Genomic DNA, 23561 nt, shown 5'->3' on the forward strand with positions numbered 1-23561 from the left:
AAGCTTTTTGTGACAGGGTCTGCAAGCCCTGACTGTTAGTCTGGTGGTGCTGCTCTGAGGCCCTTGGTGGGGGGTCCCTTGGGCTGTGCCAGGGGACTGAAGCTTCAGTGAGATGGGGTGAGGGGGATAGGGAGTGGCACATTGTGCTACTTCAGAGGTCTGGTTTGAAAGCTCATTTGGTGTTATTCTGAGGTCTATATGGGTTGGGGGGAGGGGAATAAAAATGGTTCTGCAAGGGCTACATAGGAGAAGAGTTAGGAACTTGCTACTGCTGCAAAGGGATTGTTGGACCCCAGTCACTGACCTGCACTGAGGTTTAGGGCTTCCTGCTAACTCACCAGGAAGCTGCTTGCCCTGGACACACTTCCCTTTTACTTAATCTTTCCAATCAACCCTCCAAGTCGACTTGAGCTAGAAAAATGTTTCACTGCATTTTTTTTTTGTTGTTTCTACTGTTCCAGAATTCATTTTAGGGAACTATTTTAAAATTGTTTAAAGGCAAATATGGAAGAATTCAGGCAACGTATTGCTTATTCTGCCAAATTGGCTCATGGAAGTCCAACAATTTTTGATGATGCTCTTCTTCACACATTCTCTCTTTTTTTTCTGTCTCTGTGTCTCCATCTCTTTCTTTGTCTAATTGACTTTCTCTTTCACATAGACTTGCATGCATATGTGGACACACACACACACATACACACACACACACACACACACACACACACACACAACCCTTTTCATCACTTTTTTTCTCCATCTGCTCTGCTTAGTTACTGTTGGTAGCAAACTTGCTTGTTGCTTAGATTCAGTGATGAGGTAGAATGAAACCAATAAGTCAAATCAGTGCACAACTGACAATTCTATAAAACTTTAAGGTTTTAAAAGCACATCATATACATGATCTCATTGAATCCTCAGGACAACCCTATGAGGTAGTGGGTTGCTACAGATATTGTTATACCCATTTTACATAGGAGACTAGGTAATTTTCCCCCATAGTCACAAAATTAGCAAATGTTGGAGCCAGGATTCTAACCCAATTTAAAAAAAAATTAATTGCATTTTATTTTTTCTAATGATATGTAAAGACAATCAATTTTTGCAATATTTTGAATCCCAATTTTTTATCTTTCCTTTTCTCCTCTCCCCTCTTCCTAATATAGTAAGCAATTTGATATAGATTATATATGTGTAATCATGTAAAACATATTTCTATATTAATCATGTTCTGAAAGAAGTAAACTAAAAGATAAAACAAAAAACAAACTGAAAAAGGATGATTTGTTCTGCAGCCATCAGTTCTTTCTCTAATGTGAATAGCACTTTCCATCATGAGTCCTTTGGAATTGTTTTAGATTATCGTCTTGCTGAGAAAAACTAAGTTATTCATAGTTGATCATAATAAAATGTTGCTATTTCGGTTCCACTCATTTTACTCTTTAACAGTTTATATAGTTCTTTCCAAGGTTTTTTGAAATTTGTCTTCTCATCATTTCTGATTGCACATTAATATCCCATTACATTCATAAACCACAGCTTGTTCATCCATTCTCTAATTGATAGGCATTCCTTCAATTCCCATTTTTTCTAATCAAGTATTTTTAAATGGAATAACTAGAGAGTCACTCTTAATAGTCGATTAAAACTCGGTTCAAGATTCTGCTTCTGAGACATTGTGACTTTGTCTCTATGATCTTGGAAAAGTCATCTCAGTAGATGTAGGCAACTCTAAGAATCTAAGTTATAACAGCTTTCAATTTTCAGTAGAAAAGAGTGTTCTTTATACCTTTGAAATCACAGATCTGATCCACAGAAATTCAATTTCTAGGTACAATTGAGACTGACAATGAAAAGGGCTTCTTAGGTTTTGCTGAGGATGACAGGAGGACAAATGATCACTGATGGAAAAAGAATAGATATACTCATAATGGATGAAGGTGAAGATGAATTACTGAACTCTATTTTTGCTTCTATTTTCTCTTGCTAGGAGGACAATGTTTAGATTGGGAAGGAGAGAACAAAAATGATTAGCAAGGAGTTGAAAGTCAAGACAATCAAGGAGAAAGTACAGACAAATCTATGCTCCCTCTAGGATTCCAAGGGTCCTCTTCAACAATATGACATAGTCGCACCCTATATAGTCTTACTTACACTCCCCTACACGCACTTATAGACAACCCATCCTACGAGTTATTATTGGGTACCCTATAGGTAATAGTGGGGTGGTTATAGCACTAAATCTGGAGTTAAAAAGATCTGAATTCAAATCCAGTCTCAGACACTAACTAGCTGTGTAACTTTAATCACTTAATCTCTGGCTGCCTTGGTTCCCTTAATTATACACATAGTGGGCATTTAATAAACAAGCATCTCTCCATCCCCTGTGCTTTATACAGAGTGTCTCCTATCTCTAGAATGCATGCATTCCTAGTCTCCAGATTACAAAATCCTTATCTTACTTCAAAGTACAGCTCATCATTTATGAAATGTTTATTAACTGTTGAGCTAGATTTATTTACAAATATGTGTATATGAGGGAGTCAGTCCTGGAGTCAGGAGGACCTGAGTTCAAATATGACCTCAGACACTTAATAATTGCCTAGCTGTGTGACCTAGGGCAAGTCACTTAACCCCATTGCCTTAAATAATTTTAAAAAAATGTGTATATGTTATCATCCTTCAGTGAAAGTAGTCAGGGCTAGTTTTCATTTTATTTTTTGTATTCACAGGGTCTAATGAAGAGTCTTAGATGTTTTCCATAGTAGGTGCTAGGTAAATATTGTGGAATTAATGAGTATAATACAAGGCAGAGAATTATGAGGGGGTGGGGAAAACAAGAGATCAGGCAAAATGTCCAAGGAATATTTTAGGAGGAAGAGAACATTGTTAGCAGGGTGTTTATCTGCCAAAACTATCTTCTTAAGGCACTGATCTACATGTTCCATTCCTCTAATCAAAAACTCATCAGTGGCTCCTCGTTGTCTACAGAAAAAAAACATGGACTCATATGGGCAGAAGCAGCAACAGACCCAAGATGATGGTTCAAAGGATATTATGGAATGAGCTGAAAGAAATCTACCAATGTAGGATGAGAATTTCTTTACATCCAGCATGAGCAACCTAATTTATTGATCTGGCAAGAGTTTGCCATTCCTAAAAAACCTTCCCTTTGACATGAGAACCTTCAGAATCAAAATCAACTCCCCAGCAGAGCATCCATTCAAATCACCTGGCATCACACTGAAAACAAAACTCTACCATCCTAAGGGAAAAGGGCAAGTGCTTCTACCAGTAATTAATGATGAAAACTAACAGTGAAAACTGTCACCTAATCACTCAACCAGTCATCCACTCTAAAAATACTGGTGAATGATTGCCAAAACAAGCACCTCCTCCCAGATGACCCTCCTGAAGAAGAAATATTCTAAGGATCATAAAACTTTCTGTGAGGATGCTAAAGAGTACAAAGAAATGGGAACAGAGGTGAGGGTGACAACTCAGGGACTGAAATGCTTTGTGATTAATTCCACCAAATGTGACTGATGTACAGAAGGATCTATATCCAATGCCCTCACTTTGGAAAAAAATGAAAAATATCATTGCCTTCAGGTAGCTTATGGCACTTACTAACACTTTTTTTCACTTTTTTTAATCAAAAGGAGTTGAGGTGAAGCAATAAACAAGGATTACCAATTTAATATGTTCTTTGAAAAACAAATATAAACTTCTTAAGCCTGATTCCTGATACCCTCCACAATCTGGCTCCCACTTAACTTTTGCTTCTTCATTTTATTTCATTCTCCTTTACCTTCTAGTGAAATTAGACACTTCAAAGTTGTCATCCTTATATTAAGAAAGAGAAGGGAAGAAAGGGATGTGTGTGAGTGTGTGAACAGTTCCCATACCTAGAATATATTCCCTGGCTCATTTTATTTTTCAAGACCTAGCTGAAGTGGTACTTTTCCATGGAACTTTCCATAATTATAGCAAACAAAAGTGACTTCTCTCTCCTGAAAGTTTTTTATACATTTTATCTAAAATCATCTTTTTCCTCTTATCATTATTTTACCTTTTTATCACACTGAAAATAGACTATAAGCATCTTGAAGCCAAAGAATCCCTAGAGTCTTGCATAGTGCTTTGCATGTAATAAATGTAGCATATTTGTAAGTTGTAATGAATGGAAATTTGAAAGGAATTTGAAATGAAGGGAAATGAAAGTCTAGTGGATACATCAAGGAATAAATATGTATGCAATTGAGATTAACAGAACCAGCACTGAAATCCTATACTGTTTCTAGCAATCTTTCTGTAATAGAGTTCTCTATAAAAGCCTCCTGTTTACAAGGTCATTCTTCAATCTTTAGAATACACATGGGGGTGGCTAGGTGGCGCAGTGGATAAAGCACTGGCCCTGGGGTCAGGAGTACCTTGGTTCAAATCCGGTCTCAAACACTTAATAATTACCTAGCTGTGTGACCTTGGGCAAGCCACTTAACTCCATTTGCCTTGCAAAAAACTAAAAAAAAAGAATACACATGACATTTTTTAGAAAAAAGATGCCATATTAATTCAAACTTTCACTCGATATGATTATTTTATCTACTATAAGTGAAATTTACTATTTAAAATAGACTGTAAATATGTGAACTATCCAGAGCTTGGAGATTTTTTTTTCCATAAGTAACTGGTCTTAGCAGAGAGATTATAATTCAAAAAATTTCACAATCATTATTATTTCCAGGTGCTTATTGCATGAACTACTCATCATAATGGTTTGTCCAAGATCAACAAAGAACACTCCATACATGATCAATGGTAGCTTTATTTTAAAGCTTGCATTTTAGTCCATTTGTTTGGGTAGATGAAATATGTGTATTTATATGTAGAACGGCAGATAATTTGGAGCAATAAGTAGATAATTTTTGTAGTCAGGGCAGCTAAATGGATAGAGCACTACCACTAGAGTTAGGAGCATCTGAGTTCAAATTTGACCTTAAGCACTTGACTCTTATTAGCTGTGTCACCTTGAGCAAGTCACTTAATTCAGATTGTCTCACATTCAGTTGTCCTGATTCATATCTGGCCACTGGATCCAGATGGCCCCAAAGGAAAAAGCGAGACTGGTGACTTAGCACAGCACCTCCTCACTCAAATCCAATTCACTTCCTTCCCTCATCACATCCCTGATGTCATGGTCGTCTTTGAGAATGAAGGATAAACATCATCCTAAAGTATCCTACATATGTTAAGTGTAGAACGGATACAGTGTTGGGTCTTAAATCAGGAAGATCTGTGTTCAAAGCAGTTTAAATCACTACCTGTGTGACCCTAGTCAAGTTATTTAACACCTACTTGCCTCAGTTCCCTCAAAGGTAAAATAAGAATAATTAAAGCACCTACCTCAGAGTTGTTGTGAAGGTCAAATGAGGTAATATTTGCATAGTATCTGACCCATAGTAGGAGTTTCCTAATTGCTTCCTTAGTGAACTATCTGACTTATCTTAGAAGAGTGTTGGAAAGTTGCCTAAGGCACAGAGAGGTTAATTGACTTTCCAGAATCACAAAGCTAAAACATGATCTCCCTGCTGGCCAGAGAAGCCTCTATTTCCTCTGCCTGAGAGCCTCTCCATATTGAAAGGTAAGCTCAGAATTTAAATTCTGATTACAGTCTTGGTTTTGGTATTTTTGGCTACTTCCCTCCTACCTTTCCCCAATATAATGGAATCACAAAGCTGAAAGGAATCTTGGAAGTCATATGGTACAAATATCTAGAGGCAGCTGGTGGTGTCCTGGAATGAGAGCAGGTTCTAGAATCAAAAGGACTTGGAGCTCAAATGTAGTCTCAGACAATTACTAATTGTGTGACTCTGGACAAGTCACTTGCTTCAGTTTCTTCAACTATAAAATAATGATAATAATAATCTCAGAATTGTTGTAAAGATCAAATTAGATAATATTTTCAAAACACTCAGTACTTTAGTAGGTACTTAATGTTTCCATCCATTCTAAGTTTGAAATTGAAGAAACTGAAAAACAAAGAGATTAAGTAATTTGTTCTAGAATGTTCCAGTTAGTGACAGTGATGGAACCAAAACTAATGACTCAACTCCAGGTCAATTTATTTAAACACCTATTTATTAAATGTCTGTGACATGAAAGGTCCTGTGGAAGACAAACAGTCAATTATTCTTACCAGTACATAAAGCACCATCCCATGCTTAAAACTGTCACCAAAAAGTTGCTATGATTCAATTAGTAAGAAGAACATACTATGCAAACTTTTAGGCTTATTCTTTTAATAAAATCTCTAAGCATAAAAACAGCTAACATGCAAGTATTTTGTTTGTTTAAATCTAGATGTGTTCTCTTTGTCATGCTTTATTTATTTCTCTTGCTTAGCATCACTTGAAATGAAGTTGTTTGGTATCCTAAATATAAAGAGCTCATTTCTTAGAAGGATCTCTTCTAGCACTTCAGGATATTCAAATGAAGGTGTCGATTCCAAAATTCACTTGAGTGAAGAGCTCTAACATACAATCAATCCCTAGCCTTATTTTGAAGGATCTTAAAAGGAGGGAGTCAAAAGAAAAGCCAAATCAGATAAAAAGCCCCTACCAGACAAACCTCAGATTATTCATTTCACCAGAGAAGTCAAATGCAAAAATATGGAAAAAAATTTTGATAGAAAACAAATTCTTCCCTTGAATTTATCAACTCTTTTGAGTAGACAATGCCTTTCTGCAGATATAGGGATCTCTCTGTGGGAGCCATCCCTTTCCCATTCTACAGATAAGCAAACTGAAAGAGAGCCCAAGAGAGGGTAAGTGACTTTCCCAAGGCAATCAGATAGTGTATAAGGAAGAATTCAAACTCAGGCTTTCCTGCTTTGAAATCCAGTGTTCTAGGCCACAAACGATCTAGTGTACCTCATAGAGATTTAGTAGTCCATAACTCTCAGCCAGGCACCACCAGAAGACTGCCAATATTAAAAGGCAGGCTTTTATTTCCAGGAGAAGTTTGAGCTAATTAAAAACAGTTTTCCAAAGTCAGTCCAAGCCAGTTTCTGAGTGCATTTCTGAGTCCAGGTCATTCCCCACAGGAAGCATCTTTCCAAGATGCATGTGGCCTATCACACCGTAGGTATTCTTTAGTCACTTGTTTGGCTTTTTCCGTTATAAATAATTTAACAGAGTTCTTTGAAATGAGTAGAGACCTGGACTTGGAGTCATCACTCTGAGTTCAAACCCACTCTTACATAGAGACTAGTTGTATAACTCCAGACAATACATCTAACTCTGTTTGCCTCAATGCTCATCTGTAAAATGAGTTAAAGACATTGAAACCATTCTAGTGACCCTAAATGGAGTCACAAAGAATTGAATATTACTGAAAAGACTGATCAGCAAAATACAATGGATCTTATGGAAAGCAACCAGAGGCTTGTTATCCGCAAACAGGACATCTTAAAGATGAAACTCACAATCATTGAGGAATCCCTTTTCCATTTGATTGTGACACCTTCTCTGATAGTGACAGACATGAATGTCAAACCATTTTATGCTTCAGTTGACATGCATAATCAGAATATTATTGTACAAAATTATTTATCTGCTCTCATCTACTTCCAAGAATTTTGGATGGTTTTGATATATGCAAGAGAAACTTAGAAATGTTATTCTGCTAAAATGAGAGCTTTTAATAGTTATCAAGCACTCACTAAAGGTATTAGCACCATGCATTCTGTGAATCATCATGTATAATATGTGACTGTAAAGATATAGTACGCTATAGAAAACAGTATTTAAAAATCAATCTGCTCTATTTTATTACATTCATAAAGGATAACCTCAATATCTGTATGGGTTATTCTCATAAATATTTTATGGATTTGGGGAAGTGAGCACATAGATCAATGTCATCTGTATAATTTTATCCCCTTTTAAAATAGCACAGTATCATTATTATGACTAATATATATGCACACCACATACTAAAATAAGCTTCAAATGAAGAATTGATAGTATTCTTGATGAACATAATATAAGAGAATAGCAAATATTATGAAAGAAATAGTTAACTGAGGCAAGTAGGGACACCTTTGCAGCAAGTTTCTTTGATCAAGATATATAAGGAACTGATTCAGGTCTATAAGAATAATTGTCATACCTTAATTGATAAATAGTCTAAGTGTATAAAACAGGCAGTTCTCAAGGGATGAAATCCAAGCTATCTATTATCAGGCAAAAAAATGCTTCAAATCACTAATAATTATAGAAATGAAAATTAAAACAATTTGGAGGCTCCAGGTGGCAAAACTGGCAAAGCAAATGAAATAAAATATTATAAATGCCCACAGGAAAATGAGAACCTTGATTCACTATTAGAACTGGCCCAATGATTATGAAAAGTAATTTGGAATTTTGCCCGTTAGTGCTGTGTTATCACTACCAAGTCTGTAATTCAAAGAGAGCTAAGAAAGAGGAAGAGTTCCTGAAGGTGCAAAATGTTTATAATAGTTCTTTCTTAGAGACAAAGAACCAAAAACTCATTGGAGGATTGACTGAATAAGTGTGATAAATGAATGAAGTGTGATTTTCAAATGATTAACTAGGATTCTAGAAAATCAATGAAGAAGAACCCTAGTTATTTCATAAGGGAGTGTTGATGAACTAATGTGTTAAATGAGAAATGCACTTTTGAAACATGGCTATCATAGGAATTGGTTTGTTAGAAAATTGTCAAGGAGATGTTTCATAGTCAAAGTTTTATATATTCAAGTGTTCTGCAGAAGAGCAGCTAGGTAGTACAATGAATAGAACTTGGACTTGGGCTTAGAAAGTACATCTTCCTGAGTTCAAGTCTGGCTCCAGACACTTACTAACTTTATGACCCTGAACAAGTCACTTAACCCTATTTGCTTCAATTTTCTCATATGCAAAATAAACTGGAGAAGGAAATGGCAAACCATTCCAATATCTATGTCAAAAAAAAAAACCCTCAAAGAGGCTCACTAAAATTTGGACATAACTGAAAATGACTGAACAACATTAACAACAGTTTCAGCAATGTCTCATGTGATTGTTAATTTAAAAACATCACTATAGTAGTTTCATTCACATTCATGAAATCTGAAAACAAACAGGGATTTTCTATTTTACCCAGAGTCCATCATGTTCACAGAAAGTAAAAACCCTTCAACAAGTAAATAATCATTTTTGCTTTAATTGATTAATGGATAGGGAGGTACAATATAAAAAAGGTTGATTATAGAGTCATAAATGCTGACTTCAAATGCTGCCTGGAATGCTCACAATCTCTGCTTTGGGGAAAAGATAACTTTTGGCGAGGGGGGAGGGATGGGAATCAGAGGAGAACTTTTTCTTCATTTATAAAATGGAAGTTTGGAATAAATGGTCTCTGATGTCCCTTCCAGTTCTAAATCTATGAACCTTTGTCTAATTTGATCTTTGCTTCTAACTGTCTTCATGTTCAAAATGAAGTACAATGAAATTAGAGAAGAGAAATTTGAAAGCTTTCCTCATTTGAAGTGTGGTACAGCTTTCAAAAGAAATGCTTTCAGGACAAATGTTATTTTGTATATGTGTACACATAGACTGTTGAGCCCCAAAGGCAGGAGGCCCCCATGGTAATGTTTGCTCCTAATGATGCTGGTATACCTGACCTACAGCCTTTGGGAACTTCTATTCTGTTGATGATTTTAAAAAACGGATAATATGACCAGTGGACAAAAGGTTATTCTTGGATTCAGGAAGACCAGTAATCTAAATTCTGTTTCTAACACTTACTTAACTCTGTCACCAAGGAAAATTAATTAACCTCTCAGCAGCCTAGGCAACCCATCCCTGTGGCCACTTTTGATTTAGAACATCACATATACACATTATCTATGTATTATATTTTTATTTATTTTAGTAAACAATCTTCATTTGATTTTAATTGTTTCCCTCTGCCCTCTGGTGTTTGGGGTGTGCTGTGCTACAGGTTGAAAAAGACTATAAATTAAATATGAATTGCTGATCTGCATTGGTGGAGGGAAATTTCACACCAGGAGATCCTTGTATAATTAATAATAATAATAATATTCATATAATGTTTTCAAACTTGCAAAGTCTTGCATGCTTATCTGAGTTGAGCCTCACAACCCACCTGTGAAATATGGACTACAAACGTGACTATCTCCTTTTTGCATTAGAAGAAGCAGGTTCACAGAGGTTCCACATAATTGTCAGAGGTAGAGATTTGATTTCAGATCTTCCTGACTTCAATTCTAGCCTTTGCTACAACCACATTCCTAGATCAAAAAAAAAAAAAAAAAAATGATTTAGTACTTCATTCTCTGTACTTCTGTAAGAAAAAAAAATGTATCTGTTTATACCACGCAATGAAAGATTTAACATATCCGGCAATGATAAACATGTACTCTGTGGGAAAGGATTTAAAAATAAAAATATTACTCAGCTAAATCAAACAGTGTGGATTCAAACTTAGACTAGCTTAGCATTCAGTCAGACCAAAAGTACACAGTGTATACATGTAACCAATAGGCCTAAAATGAATATGAATTTATTTTGGATTAAAAAAAGAAGTAGAAATGTCTCTGGCTGCCCAATCATCTTTCCCAGTACAATGATGAAACTGAAGCCAAACATTAAGTCATCTTAACAGAAACATAAATCTTGCATAATATTTGGCTAATTATTTCCTAGACAAGACAGCAGAAGCATCTTTGTGTTGCCTAAAATGTTCTTATGAGACAGCATAATCAAAGCATCTTTGTTAACCCATGTATAATGAATGATAAATGATAAAAGCATCAGTTTTCCTGTTTCTTCATCTATAATAAACAAGTGCATTGGACTAAATGATCTCTTGGGCCCCTTCCAGCTGTAACATTCAGTGACTAAGGTTTCTGTAACAAAGAATTTTAAAAATGTGTTAAGTTTTCTAATTTTTTCCATTGAGTCATTTTGATTCTTTGTGACCCCTTTGGGGATGGTTTGTCATTTTCTTCCTAGCTCATTTTACACTCGAAGAAACTGAAGCAAATAGGGTTAAGTGACTTGTTCAGGGTCATGCAGTTAGTGTCTGAGGCCAGATTTGAACTCAGGAAGAGTCTTCCTAATTCCAGATCTGGCACCCAGTTCATAACACCATCTATATAAATGTATTGGAAAGAAATTACCTAAAAGGGGCAAACCCCTAAAAAATTTACATATAGTTTTTACACTGGAATAGTAGTTATAATTTTTCTGGTTTTGTTTGTTTCTAGACAGATTTGGTCTTTATTTGATATAGTATCTATTCAACAATACTATACCTAAAAATCTTTCCCCTGAGCCTTTGTACTCAATAAACTCTCCTGCTTCCTTATTGCCTCTAGGATCAAATACAACCTCTGACATTTAGACTTTCCCAGTCTGACTGTCTAATTAAATATTATTTGAAAAAAATTAAAATAAAAAATAAAAACACAAATATTATTTGACTTTTATTCACTTTGGTCTTCTTACTGTTCCTCTCACTCAACCCGCTCCACCTCCTCTCTAAGAGCCTTTACATAGCAGGTTCCACTCATGTGGCATGTTCTCCCTTCTCATTTTGCCCTCTTAGAAAATTTAGTTGTCTTCTAAGCTCTGTGTGTGTTACCTTTTCCATGAGTTCTTTTCTGATTCTGCTTTCCAGAGATTCTTAGCTTTCTTTATATCATGAACCCCTTTGGTGGTTACCCCCTCTTCAGAATAATGATTTGAAATGTGTAAAATAAAATGTGTGCTATTACAAAAGATAGCAATTATATTGAAATATAGTTATCAAAATATTTTTAAAGGTTCACTGACCCCAGGTTAAGCATTCCCACTAATTACTAGTGAATGTCCCTAAAATTGCATTTTATTTATGTACTTATTTTGTATTTGTTAATATTTGTATATTTTGTGTTCCCCTGATAGTTGTATTCTCTCCAAGGGAATTTTTTTAGTATTTAATGGGGGGGGTTGTTTACTTGTTTGTGTTTTTGATATTTGTATTGCCAGTACTTTGCCTAGTGGACAGTGGAGACATTTAATAAATACTTGTTGAATGACTGTTAATTGGTTTTTACTGTAATATAATTTTTGGTCATGATGTTAGTTAGACAAAGACAAGAAACTTGATTTTGTAATGAAAAGCAAGAAAAGGGTAGTCATAAAATGAAGGCTACTATGAGTTGCCAGTCAAGTCATCCTCCACATGCTGCACCCCCTTGATGGCTGATCATCAGCAGAAGTATTAGAATTTATGAGAAAGAACATCCCCATTAGCATACCCCCCCCCAAATGAAACACAGAGTATGGCTGATTATTTTGTTCATACTGGTAACGATATACTGCTGCAGATTTTTTTCTAATATCCAAGAAACCTGCTGATGCTCTCGGAGAAGAAGAAACACTTATAGGTCCTTGAGAAAAGAGCTACTGTCAGTCCTTGATGCTTGTTAAAAGGGAAAGCTTGGCAGAAAAGCATTAAAAAAGGCTTTTCTTCTAACAGGTCCTTTGCAGTAATAGTCTACTGGAATCAACAGACTACTGGCTACAGAACCAGAGGACCCCATGCCAAATTGGATTTGTGGAAGACAAGTCCGAAAACTGTGCATCCGTGAGTATACAAACATTTGACTTCTATATCTCTGTAAACAAAAGACAATGAATAACCAGTACTACCTTTCAGGAAATATTGTCTTTAATTTGCTAATCATATGTCTCTGGAGATTTTAATTTTTAAATTTGAATAGGATTAAGGAAGCTTTGGAGCATTTATTGATATAATAGAGATGAAAGGGATAATATTTCTTGTCACAGTTTTTCAGGTATAATTGTGTTTATTTTCACATATGAATTTTGCTTGTTTAAAAGAAGATTTTTTTCCAAGTCCTCAGAGGAAAAAATAGAGATATAAACTCTGCAAGGTAACAATCAAGAATAGCTAACCATTTAAAAGGCTAAAATTCACATTGTTTGAAAATGTAGAAAAGTCACTATGTGGATGGATATTATTCTTATGAAAAGTGAGTATGGGTGGACTTTAGACAGTATAAAGCCTTCTGCATTTCTTTCAAGTTATAGCTATAATAATGTAACAGGATTATTGCTAAGTCTAAAAAAAGAGAACAAAGCTTAAGTTAAATTATATCTATTGTATCTTGAGTTTTATATACAAAGCCTTTTTCATTTAACAAATGAAATGTTTGCATAAATTGTATACTTTAAAATTTTCAAATATGGAAATAAGAAATTATTTAAATGAAATGTTATCTGTTTGATTTGAGTATTTTAATTGAGCTGTAAGTCCCAGGTCTGCTGGAATCATCCTTGTATGTGGTTAGAAAGAGATGGGGGCTCTTTCCAGACAATAGAGAAATTAAATTTTCTTGCTTAAATTGAAAGCATCGGCTTTGTGCTATTTCTGTTTATAAGCTGCTCACCAGAATTTCTGTAGAGTGAGAAATACGGTAAAAGCGGGAAAATAGGAGTTGGGTTTTTTAATCTATAAGGAGACAGGTCATCAGAGAGTCACTTTATCAGTTTCACATTCCAATTCTGTAGAATTTCAGGGCAACATTGAAGAAGAATGTGCAACCCATTTGACATACTTAACATCTTTCCTTAGATATGTGGTCAAGGTTAGGCCTAGATTATTTTAGTTTCTGGTGCTTTGTTTGGAAAAGTAGTACCTGGTTAAGAGGCAATGAAGAATTTGTTTTCTTTTAGGTTTGAAACAAATAAAGTGCTACAATGTTTTGAAAATGCAAAAGAATTATGTAACTCTAATGTCTTTTGACACATCACTTTTGATACAGTTTACAATGATATCTAAAGACTGTGGAGTCATTGATATCTGAAGGTAGATGCATTGAGATCCTAAACATCACCCAAGTAGCTAGTGAATTATAAGGGAGTTCAAATAAGTGGATTCTTTTCCCTTAAAGCTTTTGGCAATGAATAAAAGTAGCCATTATTTACATATTGTTTTAAGATCTGCAAGAAACTTATAGTCATTTTCTTGCCACATTTTATAGCTAGTTCTGTCTCCAGTAAATTAAGACTGAGAGAGGAAAAGTGATTTGTCTATGATACAGTAAGAGAGACTGATAGGCAGCATTTGAACCCAGAGTTTGAGTTCAATGATCTTCAGGAATCATAACCTGGCCCCAAGATTACATAATCAACAAATAAGATTGTAAAAATAGGTCACATATCTCACCCTCCCTTGGCCTATCAATAGCTAAGATTTTTTATTTCTAGTAAATCTACAATGACCCCTCTCTCCCATCAGAAGGGCAGAGCTGATGGAAAATGCCAGCATAGGCCTCAGATTTCCTGGAAAGGATGAGCTACAAGGTATAGACCAGTGAGACACAGAGGGGTGGGTGAGGTAGCATTCACTCCCCATTCAGGACAGCCCAACCCCAGAGCCGAGTATGCCACAAAAGTGTCCTAGAAACAAGTAGAAGTGGAGACTTAAAACCAGAAAGAATATCTTTTGACCTTTTTTTAAAATAAAATCTAGTTTTCAACTATCTCCCTTGAAGCTATCTCCTTTTTCTTTTTCTATCACATTTTGTTTTACCTAGAATATCACACATTTATTTGCATATTTTTCTCACATTTTATGGCTGAGAGACTATTTGGCCAGAAAAAGTACATTGAGTTCAACCTAGTTCACAGATGAATGAACTGTGACATTCCCAGAATCACCCAGCTGGTCAGTAGCATAACAGAGACTAGAATTCAGTACTCATGACTCTCAAAATAATGTTACAGCATACTGATTTATTGATGAAAAATTATAAATGATCTCCAAATCACTCTCCACCTTTTGATTTAAATTCCAATCATTTTAAGACATTTTCCTATTAAGCTAGGATTACAAGTTTGCCATTACTTAAATGAAAGCTTATCAAATCCTTATTAAAGATTTGCAGTAATCATCCTTTATGATCACTAAATTAGAGTTGAAGGGGGTTCTTAGAGATGAGTTCAACTGCTTCATTTATATGTGAGGAAATTGCTCAATATCACACAGGTGGGATGTTTCATAACTTAGACTATGAACCCAGTTTCTCTGACTCTAAATCCATTGTTATTGTAGTCGTAGTCATAGTAGTGGTTGTTGCTGCTTTCACTGTACCATAGTATGAATACCTCCTTGTTTGCTCTTATCTTATTCCACAGAATGGCTTTAAAATGTTTGGATTTCATCATGTAATTTTTTAGAACAAGTAATCCTATTGCGTAGGGAGGCAGTGGGAGATAGTGGAAAGAAAAAATGATGGAGAGGTCAGAAGACTTGAATTGTACTTTGAACCCTTCTGCTAAATGGCTGGCTAGTCATGGGCATGGTTTTGAAATTTATTCCCATCTTAGTCATGTTGTTAAAAAAAAACTCAAACCAAAAGAAAAAAGAAAAAAAATTAAAGATAAAGTATGCATTCATATTGCATCAGTTCTTTCTCTGGAGATGGTTAGTATTTTTTATCATAAGTTCTTTGATTTGTCTTGGACCATTGTATTGCTGAAAATAACTAGGTCATTCACAATTGATCATAATACAATAATGCTGTTACTATATATAATATTCTTCAGGTTCTGTTAATTTCCCTCAGCATCAGTTCATGTAAGTCTTCCCATATTTTTCTAAGCAACCTACTCATCATTTCCTTTAGCATAATAGTATTCCATCACAATATACACAACAGTTTGTTCAATGATTCCCTATATCAGGGATGGGGAACTTTTTTCTGCCAAGGGCCATTTGGATATTGATAAGAGCATTTACAAGACAAATAAATTTATCATATAAAAATTAGCCTGCTATATTTAATTAATTCACCCCTAAAAAGCCCCTAGATTTATTGAATTTCGAGTCCTGCCTGTGGTTGCCATGGCAGTACCAGACCAAATGATTTCAAGGACCTCTATGCCAGTGAGATGTTCTCCACCCCTGCCTTAATGATGAACATCTCCCCAATTCTCAACTCTTTGCCCATACAAAAAGAACTGATATATTTTTGAACATATAAGTTCTTTTCTTTTTTTTTATTTATCTCTTTGGAATACAGACCTAGTAGTAATATTGTTTGGTCAGAGAGTAGACATGACTTCATAGCCTTTTGGGAATAGTTCCAAATGGCTCTCCAGAATGGTTAATCAGTATACCACTTCACCAACGGAGCATTAATGTAACAATTTTCCCACATATCTTCCAACATTTGTCATTTTCCTTTTCTGTAATATTAGTCAATCTGATAAATAAGGGCTGTAACTCAGAGTTGTTATAATTTGCCTTTCTCTAATTAGTAATGATTTAGAGCATTTTTATATGACTATAAATAGCTTAGATTACTTCATCTGAAAACTGCCTATTCATATCCTGCTTCTATTTGCTTCATTTTATCGATATCTATATCCCCTCATATTTCCCTGTATTCTTTGTAGTCATCATTTCTTATGATCCAGTAATATTTCATTGCATTTCTATATCACAGTTTATTTAACTCCACCCCAATCTATAGGAATCTACTTTGTTTCCAGTTGTTACTACTATTAAAAATACTGCTGGGGCAGTTAGGTGGCACAGGGCATATAAGACCTTAAGTTTAAATCCAACCTCAGTCAGAAAATTAGCTGTGTGACCCTTGGTAAACTTCTTTCATCTCTGAAAAGTCAACCTGAATAATATTTTTCAGTGCCTTTGAGGAGAAAAGAATCTGAAGTATTTATACAATTTCTCAGATAAAATTTGCGAAATTTCTTTAGCTGTTTTGACAAAATGACATATGCTATTAAAATATCATGGAACACCTTTGAGATACATATTTCATACAATTACTGCTATTATAAATGGCCTTATTCTCTGCTAAATGAAAAACTTATCCACCAAGGAAAACCATTGTTTCTCATTAGGATATCATTAGAGTTCAGTGAGATTGACTTCATAATTTTCTTGTTTCCTTTCAGCAGAATTATTCTTTTCTTATTTAATATGTCAGGCTGTTTGGCATCTTTCATTTGTTCTCCTCTGCAGCATTGCTTTGGAATTAAAAGAATGGTAGCTTCTGTTTTCCAATTCAGATTAAACGTGAGATAAAAATAAAAATTTCTATGACTTTCAGAAAGTTCACTATGGATACCTGTTTTACATTCTTATGTGACTAGAGCTTTATTGCTCTCAAGAAATAATGAAATATACTCCCCCCACTCAGATTCTCAGACAAATCTGTGGAGGCTTATTAGGAATTTAAAAGATGCAAGAAACAGATTAGCTATCTTAGCTGGAATGATTATTCTTGCTAAAAATAAATATTTTAAATATTTCATTGCCAGTTCATGTAGGGGCTTATCTCTTGCAAAAGTCATACCTTTCTCTCAGGTTACCTACATGGGCAAGGGTCAAGAAATTTGTACCAATAATTTTCAGTCAATACACATTTATTAAATGCTTACTTTGGGCCAGATACTGTCTTAAGTACTAGGAAGACAAAAGAAAAGATAAAAGGCCACATGATCTAATGACGAGAGACAACACGCATACAACTCTCTCATTTCTCTTTTTTCTCTTCTCTTTTTTCTCTCTGTCTCACTTCTCTCATTTCTCTCCACTCTATATAAATATATCTCTATGTGTATACATATATGTTTATATATATATACATATATATATATATATATAAGATTTATACAGTGTAAATGAAAAGTAATTGCAGAGGGAAAGAACTACTATTGAGTGCTAATGAGTTCTATTTTGAGTTTCAGATAGGTGTAAGACACCCAGTTTGATATGTCCAATAGACAGTTGGAGATATGAGACTAGATAGACATTAGGGCTGGATATGTAGTTTGAAAATCATCAGCATGGATATAATGTTTGAATTTTTGTGATCTAATGGCATCACCAAGCAAGGTAGTACAGAGAGAAAAGTCAAAAAGGCTCATTGTTAATCAACATAGATTCAATTCCATGAGCTTACTTGATAACTCAAAGCTATGGGGATTCCATGACCCTTTAACTCACTTCATGTCTCACATCACTCCTCCAAACATAAAGAAGTGAACATCAGCAGGACATTATTTTTGCTGGTCTATGTTTCAAAGATAATTCTAGAGTCTTTTTTTCCCTCTTTTCATCAACTATTTCATTTCTGCCTTTGAATTCTCAAATGACTAGCATAGAAACTAGATAATTCTAGAGTCTTTTTTCCCCTCTTTTCATCAACTATTTCATTTCTGCCTTTGAATTCTCAAGTGACTAGCATAGAAACTAGCATTTAGAAGGTAATTAATGGATGCTTTTTGATTGATTGGTTGACTGAGAAAACATAAAGACCAGGAAAAGGAGAAAGCAATGTTCGGAAACAAAAGTGGAGAAAAGGCAATTCTGAATACCTTTCCCATTTGCTGGCTTTGGTTTGATGACTAATTAGAATGTTTTTTCCTCTTTTTTGTATGCCCAGCACTTACTACAGTTTCTGGCAGATAATAAGGGCTTAATAGATGCTTCTTGATTGATAGGGGCTTGGAAATATCATTCCCTGTGATCTTTTTCAAATCACTCTATGATCTAACAATTCTGTGGGACATTGGACTGAGTGCCAGAACTGAAGTAAGAAAGATTCATCTTTATGAGTTGATATCCCAAACACTTACTAGCTATGTGACCCTGAACAAATCATTTTACCCTATTTGCCCCAGTTTCCTTATCAGTAAAATGAGCTGGAAAGTGAAATGTCAAACCACTTCAGTATCTTTACCACATATCACAAAGAGCCAGAAATGACTTGTCAACCAGAACAATATTTGCATAGAAATTTAGTATTTGCAAAGGGCTTTCCATATATTAACTAATTTGATTATCAGAACAATCCTGTGTAAAGTACTAAGGGTTTGGATATCCCCATTTTATTAATGAAGAAATTGAGACTCTGAGAGGTCAAGTGACATTCACAGTATCACAAGATAATATGTGTCAGAGGTAGGATTTAAAATCATATCTCTTAACTCCAAATGAGGAGGTTCAAAACACTATAGGACATAAAAAATTATAGGAGGGAGCGGCTAGATGGCGCAGTGGATAAAGCACCGGCCCTGGAGTCAGGAGTACCTGGGTTCAAATCCGGTCTCAGGCACTTAATAATTATCTAGCTGTGTGGCCTTGGGCAAGCCACTTAACCCCATTTGCCTTGCAAAATCCTAAAAGAAAAAAGCTATAGGACTTCTAACCAAGTACCCAAATACTAGCATGAGAAAAATTGACTCCAAGCAACTATATATTGACTCAATTTGTTAGTTTTTCAAATTTTTATGATGCCTCCTTGAAAGAATGAGATGATGATTTGGTTTTGGGGTAGTTTATTGCTTTGGAGTTGTTATAATCCCTATAATAGAACCACATAATAATTTTCTTTAAAAGATACTTTTAACCTAGCATGTGCCAGTGTTCACATTAAAAATTCATTAAAAATGAAAATAGTATTCAGATTATTTGCTTTTTAGGAAGATACAATTAATGTTTTTCTATTTTTATTTTTTCCAGTGAGTAACTAATGACTAATTTCATTATTTCCAGAGGAAAAATGATAACTAAACAAATTTAGGATATGATTTGAAATACTTTCTATTCCTACCATTTCCAAAGGAAAGAACTTTTTAAAATATCAACCAACATTTTTCTACATAGTAATTAGAGATTGTTTTACATTGAATAGAGTACAACACTGGAAAGAAATGGGTTTAAGATTAATTTCATTTAATGTCTCTGATCTTCCATTTCCTCTTCTATAAAATGAGGATAGTAATCCTTCTGGCTTTCTATCTCACACCTTTGTAGTCAAGATTAAAGAAGATAATGTGTATATATATATATATATATGTGTATATAGATAGATAGATAGATAGATCTTTATTTCAAAACTATGTACCATACTAGTTAAAGAGGTAATCTTAAGGTTAGAATAAAAAACAATTAACAACTGCTCTTTGAATTAGATGAAAAGTGGCAATTACATGCTTAAGTGTTATATCTCTATATATCTGGCTTGTTATGTCTTGCATCAAATATCATTTTCTTATATGAAAATAGAACCAATAAATAGAACCAATGCATTTGTAGTCAACATTTACTTTTATTAAGTTAAAAGGCTCAGGGCAGCTAGGTGGCATAGTGGATAAAGCACTGGCCCTGGAGTCAGGAGTACCTGGGTTCAAATCCAATCTCAGACACTTAATAATTACCTAGCTGTGTGGCCTTGGGCAAGCCACTTAACCCTGTTTGCCTTGCAAAAAAAAACCCTTAAAAAAAGTTAAAAGGTTAAATAGAACTTAAATGCAAGTAGCAATGTATTTATTAAGTAATAGATTTAGACTAAATGCAGCAATTTGGACTGGGTAATTTTTTCCATTAAAATAACTAGAAATCATAAAATGCCCTTTTCAGCTATTTTGGAGTTTTCAGTTACATGTTCAAAAGCTAACATTCATTGCTAAAAAATTTTCTGAGCTTGAGTACTAGCTAACATTAATTGAGAAAAATGCCTTTAGGAACTGAAAACAAAAGTGCACTTTTGATAAAAAGTAATTACTCCTTAATTATCATTTGCTTGTAGTCAACTTCATCCTCCTTTCTTGCATTTCCTCTTTCAAACATCTATTTGAAGTACTGGAGTCTCTACATTAATAAAGAACTATAATCTCTTGAGAGTTACAATGGACAGGAGTAGGGCATCTTCTTATTCCAACTCATGTGAAAGAAGACTAATGGTTTTAATGTAATTCTTCCTGTTTCCAAGAAGAATAAGAGAGGTATGCCAATAATAGATGGATCCTTTTTCATTGTTATGTGGAGAAACTCACACTATCCATTTCAATTTGCCCTTTGCCCAAATCTGACCCTGAATTTTACTTTAACTGATAAGGATGTCATCAATCAGTATTCCAAGAGAGCTATGTATGTCATTATGTAGAAATCAATAAAATAAAGCTTTTTTATTACATTTCCAAATCCTTAAAATATTTTAATTGTTTCTTTCTTTAAAAAATTAATTTAAGCAGTTGGAATCATAAGATATCAGAATGGGAAGGGGTCTTTTAGGACAATCTTCCAGAAGTTTGCTATGGACAATTTACCTCCTGTGACCTTGAATTTGATTAGAAATTATTAGTCAGTATTTATATCAGTACTTCAGATCCTAATTAGGATAAATATTAAATCCTTATTAGTACACATGATGAATCCTCTGAAGTGATCCCATGGATTTGAATTCACACTATTGGAGGTTCTAATTTTATAAAATAAGCTATTTAATTACAATGGAATTATGCAGTGCAAATTCAAATAATGGGAAAGCTTCAGGATATCCATAATTCACATTAATTGGGACTTAGTTTATATCAAAGCTTTTTGCAAAGAATCCCCATGCTATTTTGATGACAGTGATTAAGAGTATCAGAAAAAGTTATGGGCCAGGCAAACGTAAAATTTGGTTGATTTGAATCTGTTCCAGAATGACATGCTTGCTCTCTTAAGTCTTTAAATGAAAATTTAATACTATAAGTATATTATAACCCAAGATTAATATACGTATAACCCCAAAGACATATAATTGCATATATGCATTTATGAAGAAAAACATCAGCCTAGATAAAGGAAAGGAAAGGTAAGAGCTAAAGAATAGAAAAGAATTACCCAACCAAGGAAGCTCCAGTTCCTGGAAATCCAGCTGACTGGGGAAATCAATTCACAACAGATTTTCCAGGGTCTTCATTAGGAGAATGTCCTCTCTTAAAAGGTGACTTCCAAAGCCAACTTTCCCAAGTAAGACCTTTATAGTGTTCTTACAAAAGAGGCACAAGTTCAAAGGTTTATAAGTCTGAACTCAGTGATCAATTGGCTCTCTTGATCAAATCAATGATCCATGAGTTTCAGCCCAAACACCTTCAGATCCTGAGTACAATGATTTTCTCCAGGTGTCTTGTGGTAAACACCCAGGGACAGGCAAAGTCCCCAGGTGTGGACCTCAAAACATGTTTTCTAGGAATGTTCCCCAGCTCTCCCTGCCCAGGACATGTCTTGATCAATCATATCTCTGTTCAGTGTGCTCTGGAAGTTCCTTCTCCTTGCACCATGATGGCTGATGGGGAATATCTCAACTTAACCCTTCACCAAGATGTTATATTGTTGGAAGAGCCAGAAAGAAACTGCCTCAAGATATATGGTCTTTATAGCCCACCCAGCAGATTAAATGAAGGTATTAGGAAGCTTCCTTTCAGTCTTTGCTTTATATTGAACATTCTAGGAAATGTTATAATCCTAGACCAGGGTCTACTGGTTTAGGCAGTACTGCTATGTAATAGAGAAGAAAGAGATCTTGGAAGGAAGAAAGTAGGAAGACTTAGACCTACTCCTCAGAGACAAAAAGTACATTTAGCAGTAAGGTTACCTGACTGAATAGCTACAGCAGTTATCTAAAGGCTTATTGTACATGTGTAGATAGACCTGTCTCTTTGTTGTGGTAGGATGCCTGAGTACAGGAGCTTTTGGGAATAATTTTAAAGAATTTGAAAAGAAACCTGAATGAAAAGTTCCTCATCTGATGAAAGAAAGAACTAGACAGGTATTATAAACTTTGTCCAATTTTGTAAGGAATTTCTACTTTAGCTCCTGATGCTTTTATGAGTCAGTCATTGACAGGAACGCTGGTTGAATTGTGGCTATGGCTTATAAGAGGCAAATCAATACAGATCTCACCTCTCTTGGAGCTTGGCTAATTTATTCCACCTCAATGATTTTGGTTGCCTCAGATAGCTGTTTGTGTCCTGGTTGGTTTTATACCACACTTACATTTACTTTGATAAAATGCATTTCCAAGTTGTAAATATTTAAAACCAAGAAGTTGTTTTGAAATTTGTTTCCAGTGAAGACTAAAAAATAGATTCCCATTTCTTGAACAGTTGATTCAGATTCTCAGAACAGTCATTTCAATGGGATGTCTGCCAGATGGAAGGAAATGGGCAAGTGCTACTTTTCAATGAAATTTGAAAAGAATATCAGCAGGTGGACCTCACTACTTCCAAGGATTTATTCTAGGCTTCTTTTACCTAAATTATACTTTAATTAATGATACTTGTACACTTGGCTTACTAATGGTTGAAATGAGAAAAATTCACTAGTCTCTATTTGCAACAGTTCTACAATTGTTGCAAAATTGTAAATAGCTAAATAATAAAAAACATGTTGAATGGTTTGTTGAATATTATAGTGAATATCATAGTTCTCAAATGAAAATAATCACATAATTAAGGAACTATGCTATGGCACATCCTATTGCTTATAGTAATGGTATTTTTCTCACATAAATCTATAGGAAAATCTTATCAATGAAAAGAAAAACTTAGACACACTGCTTTGTCATAATAGAAGCACTAGGGTCCATCATGTTGCTATACCAATTTAGTGTAAGGCTACTTAAGATTTGCCTGGAACTGCCAGGTTTCCTGATGGCTTTGTCA

The 23561-nt window shown here is 34.7% G+C and overlaps 1 protein-coding gene across 6 annotated transcripts in view; it reads left to right on the top strand.

Annotated features, from left to right (window-relative positions):
- SPHKAP (SPHK1 interactor, AKAP domain containing) overlaps nucleotides 1-23561 on the top strand; it is a 154527-nt gene that overhangs the window by 66732 nt on the left and 64234 nt on the right. For all 6 annotated transcript variants that reach the window (XM_074191213.1, XM_074191212.1, XM_074191211.1 and 3 more), the window contains one exon: nucleotides 12550-12657. In XM_074191213.1, coding sequence (XP_074047314.1) covers nucleotides 12550-12657 — 108 coding nt within the window. The remainder of the gene's footprint in view (nucleotides 1-12549; nucleotides 12658-23561) is intronic.

The sequence above is a fragment of the Macrotis lagotis genome, chromosome 6, assembly GCF_037893015.1.
Source record: "Macrotis lagotis isolate mMagLag1 chromosome 6, bilby.v1.9.chrom.fasta, whole genome shotgun sequence".
NCBI lineage: Eukaryota > Metazoa > Chordata > Mammalia > Peramelemorphia > Peramelidae > Macrotis > Macrotis lagotis.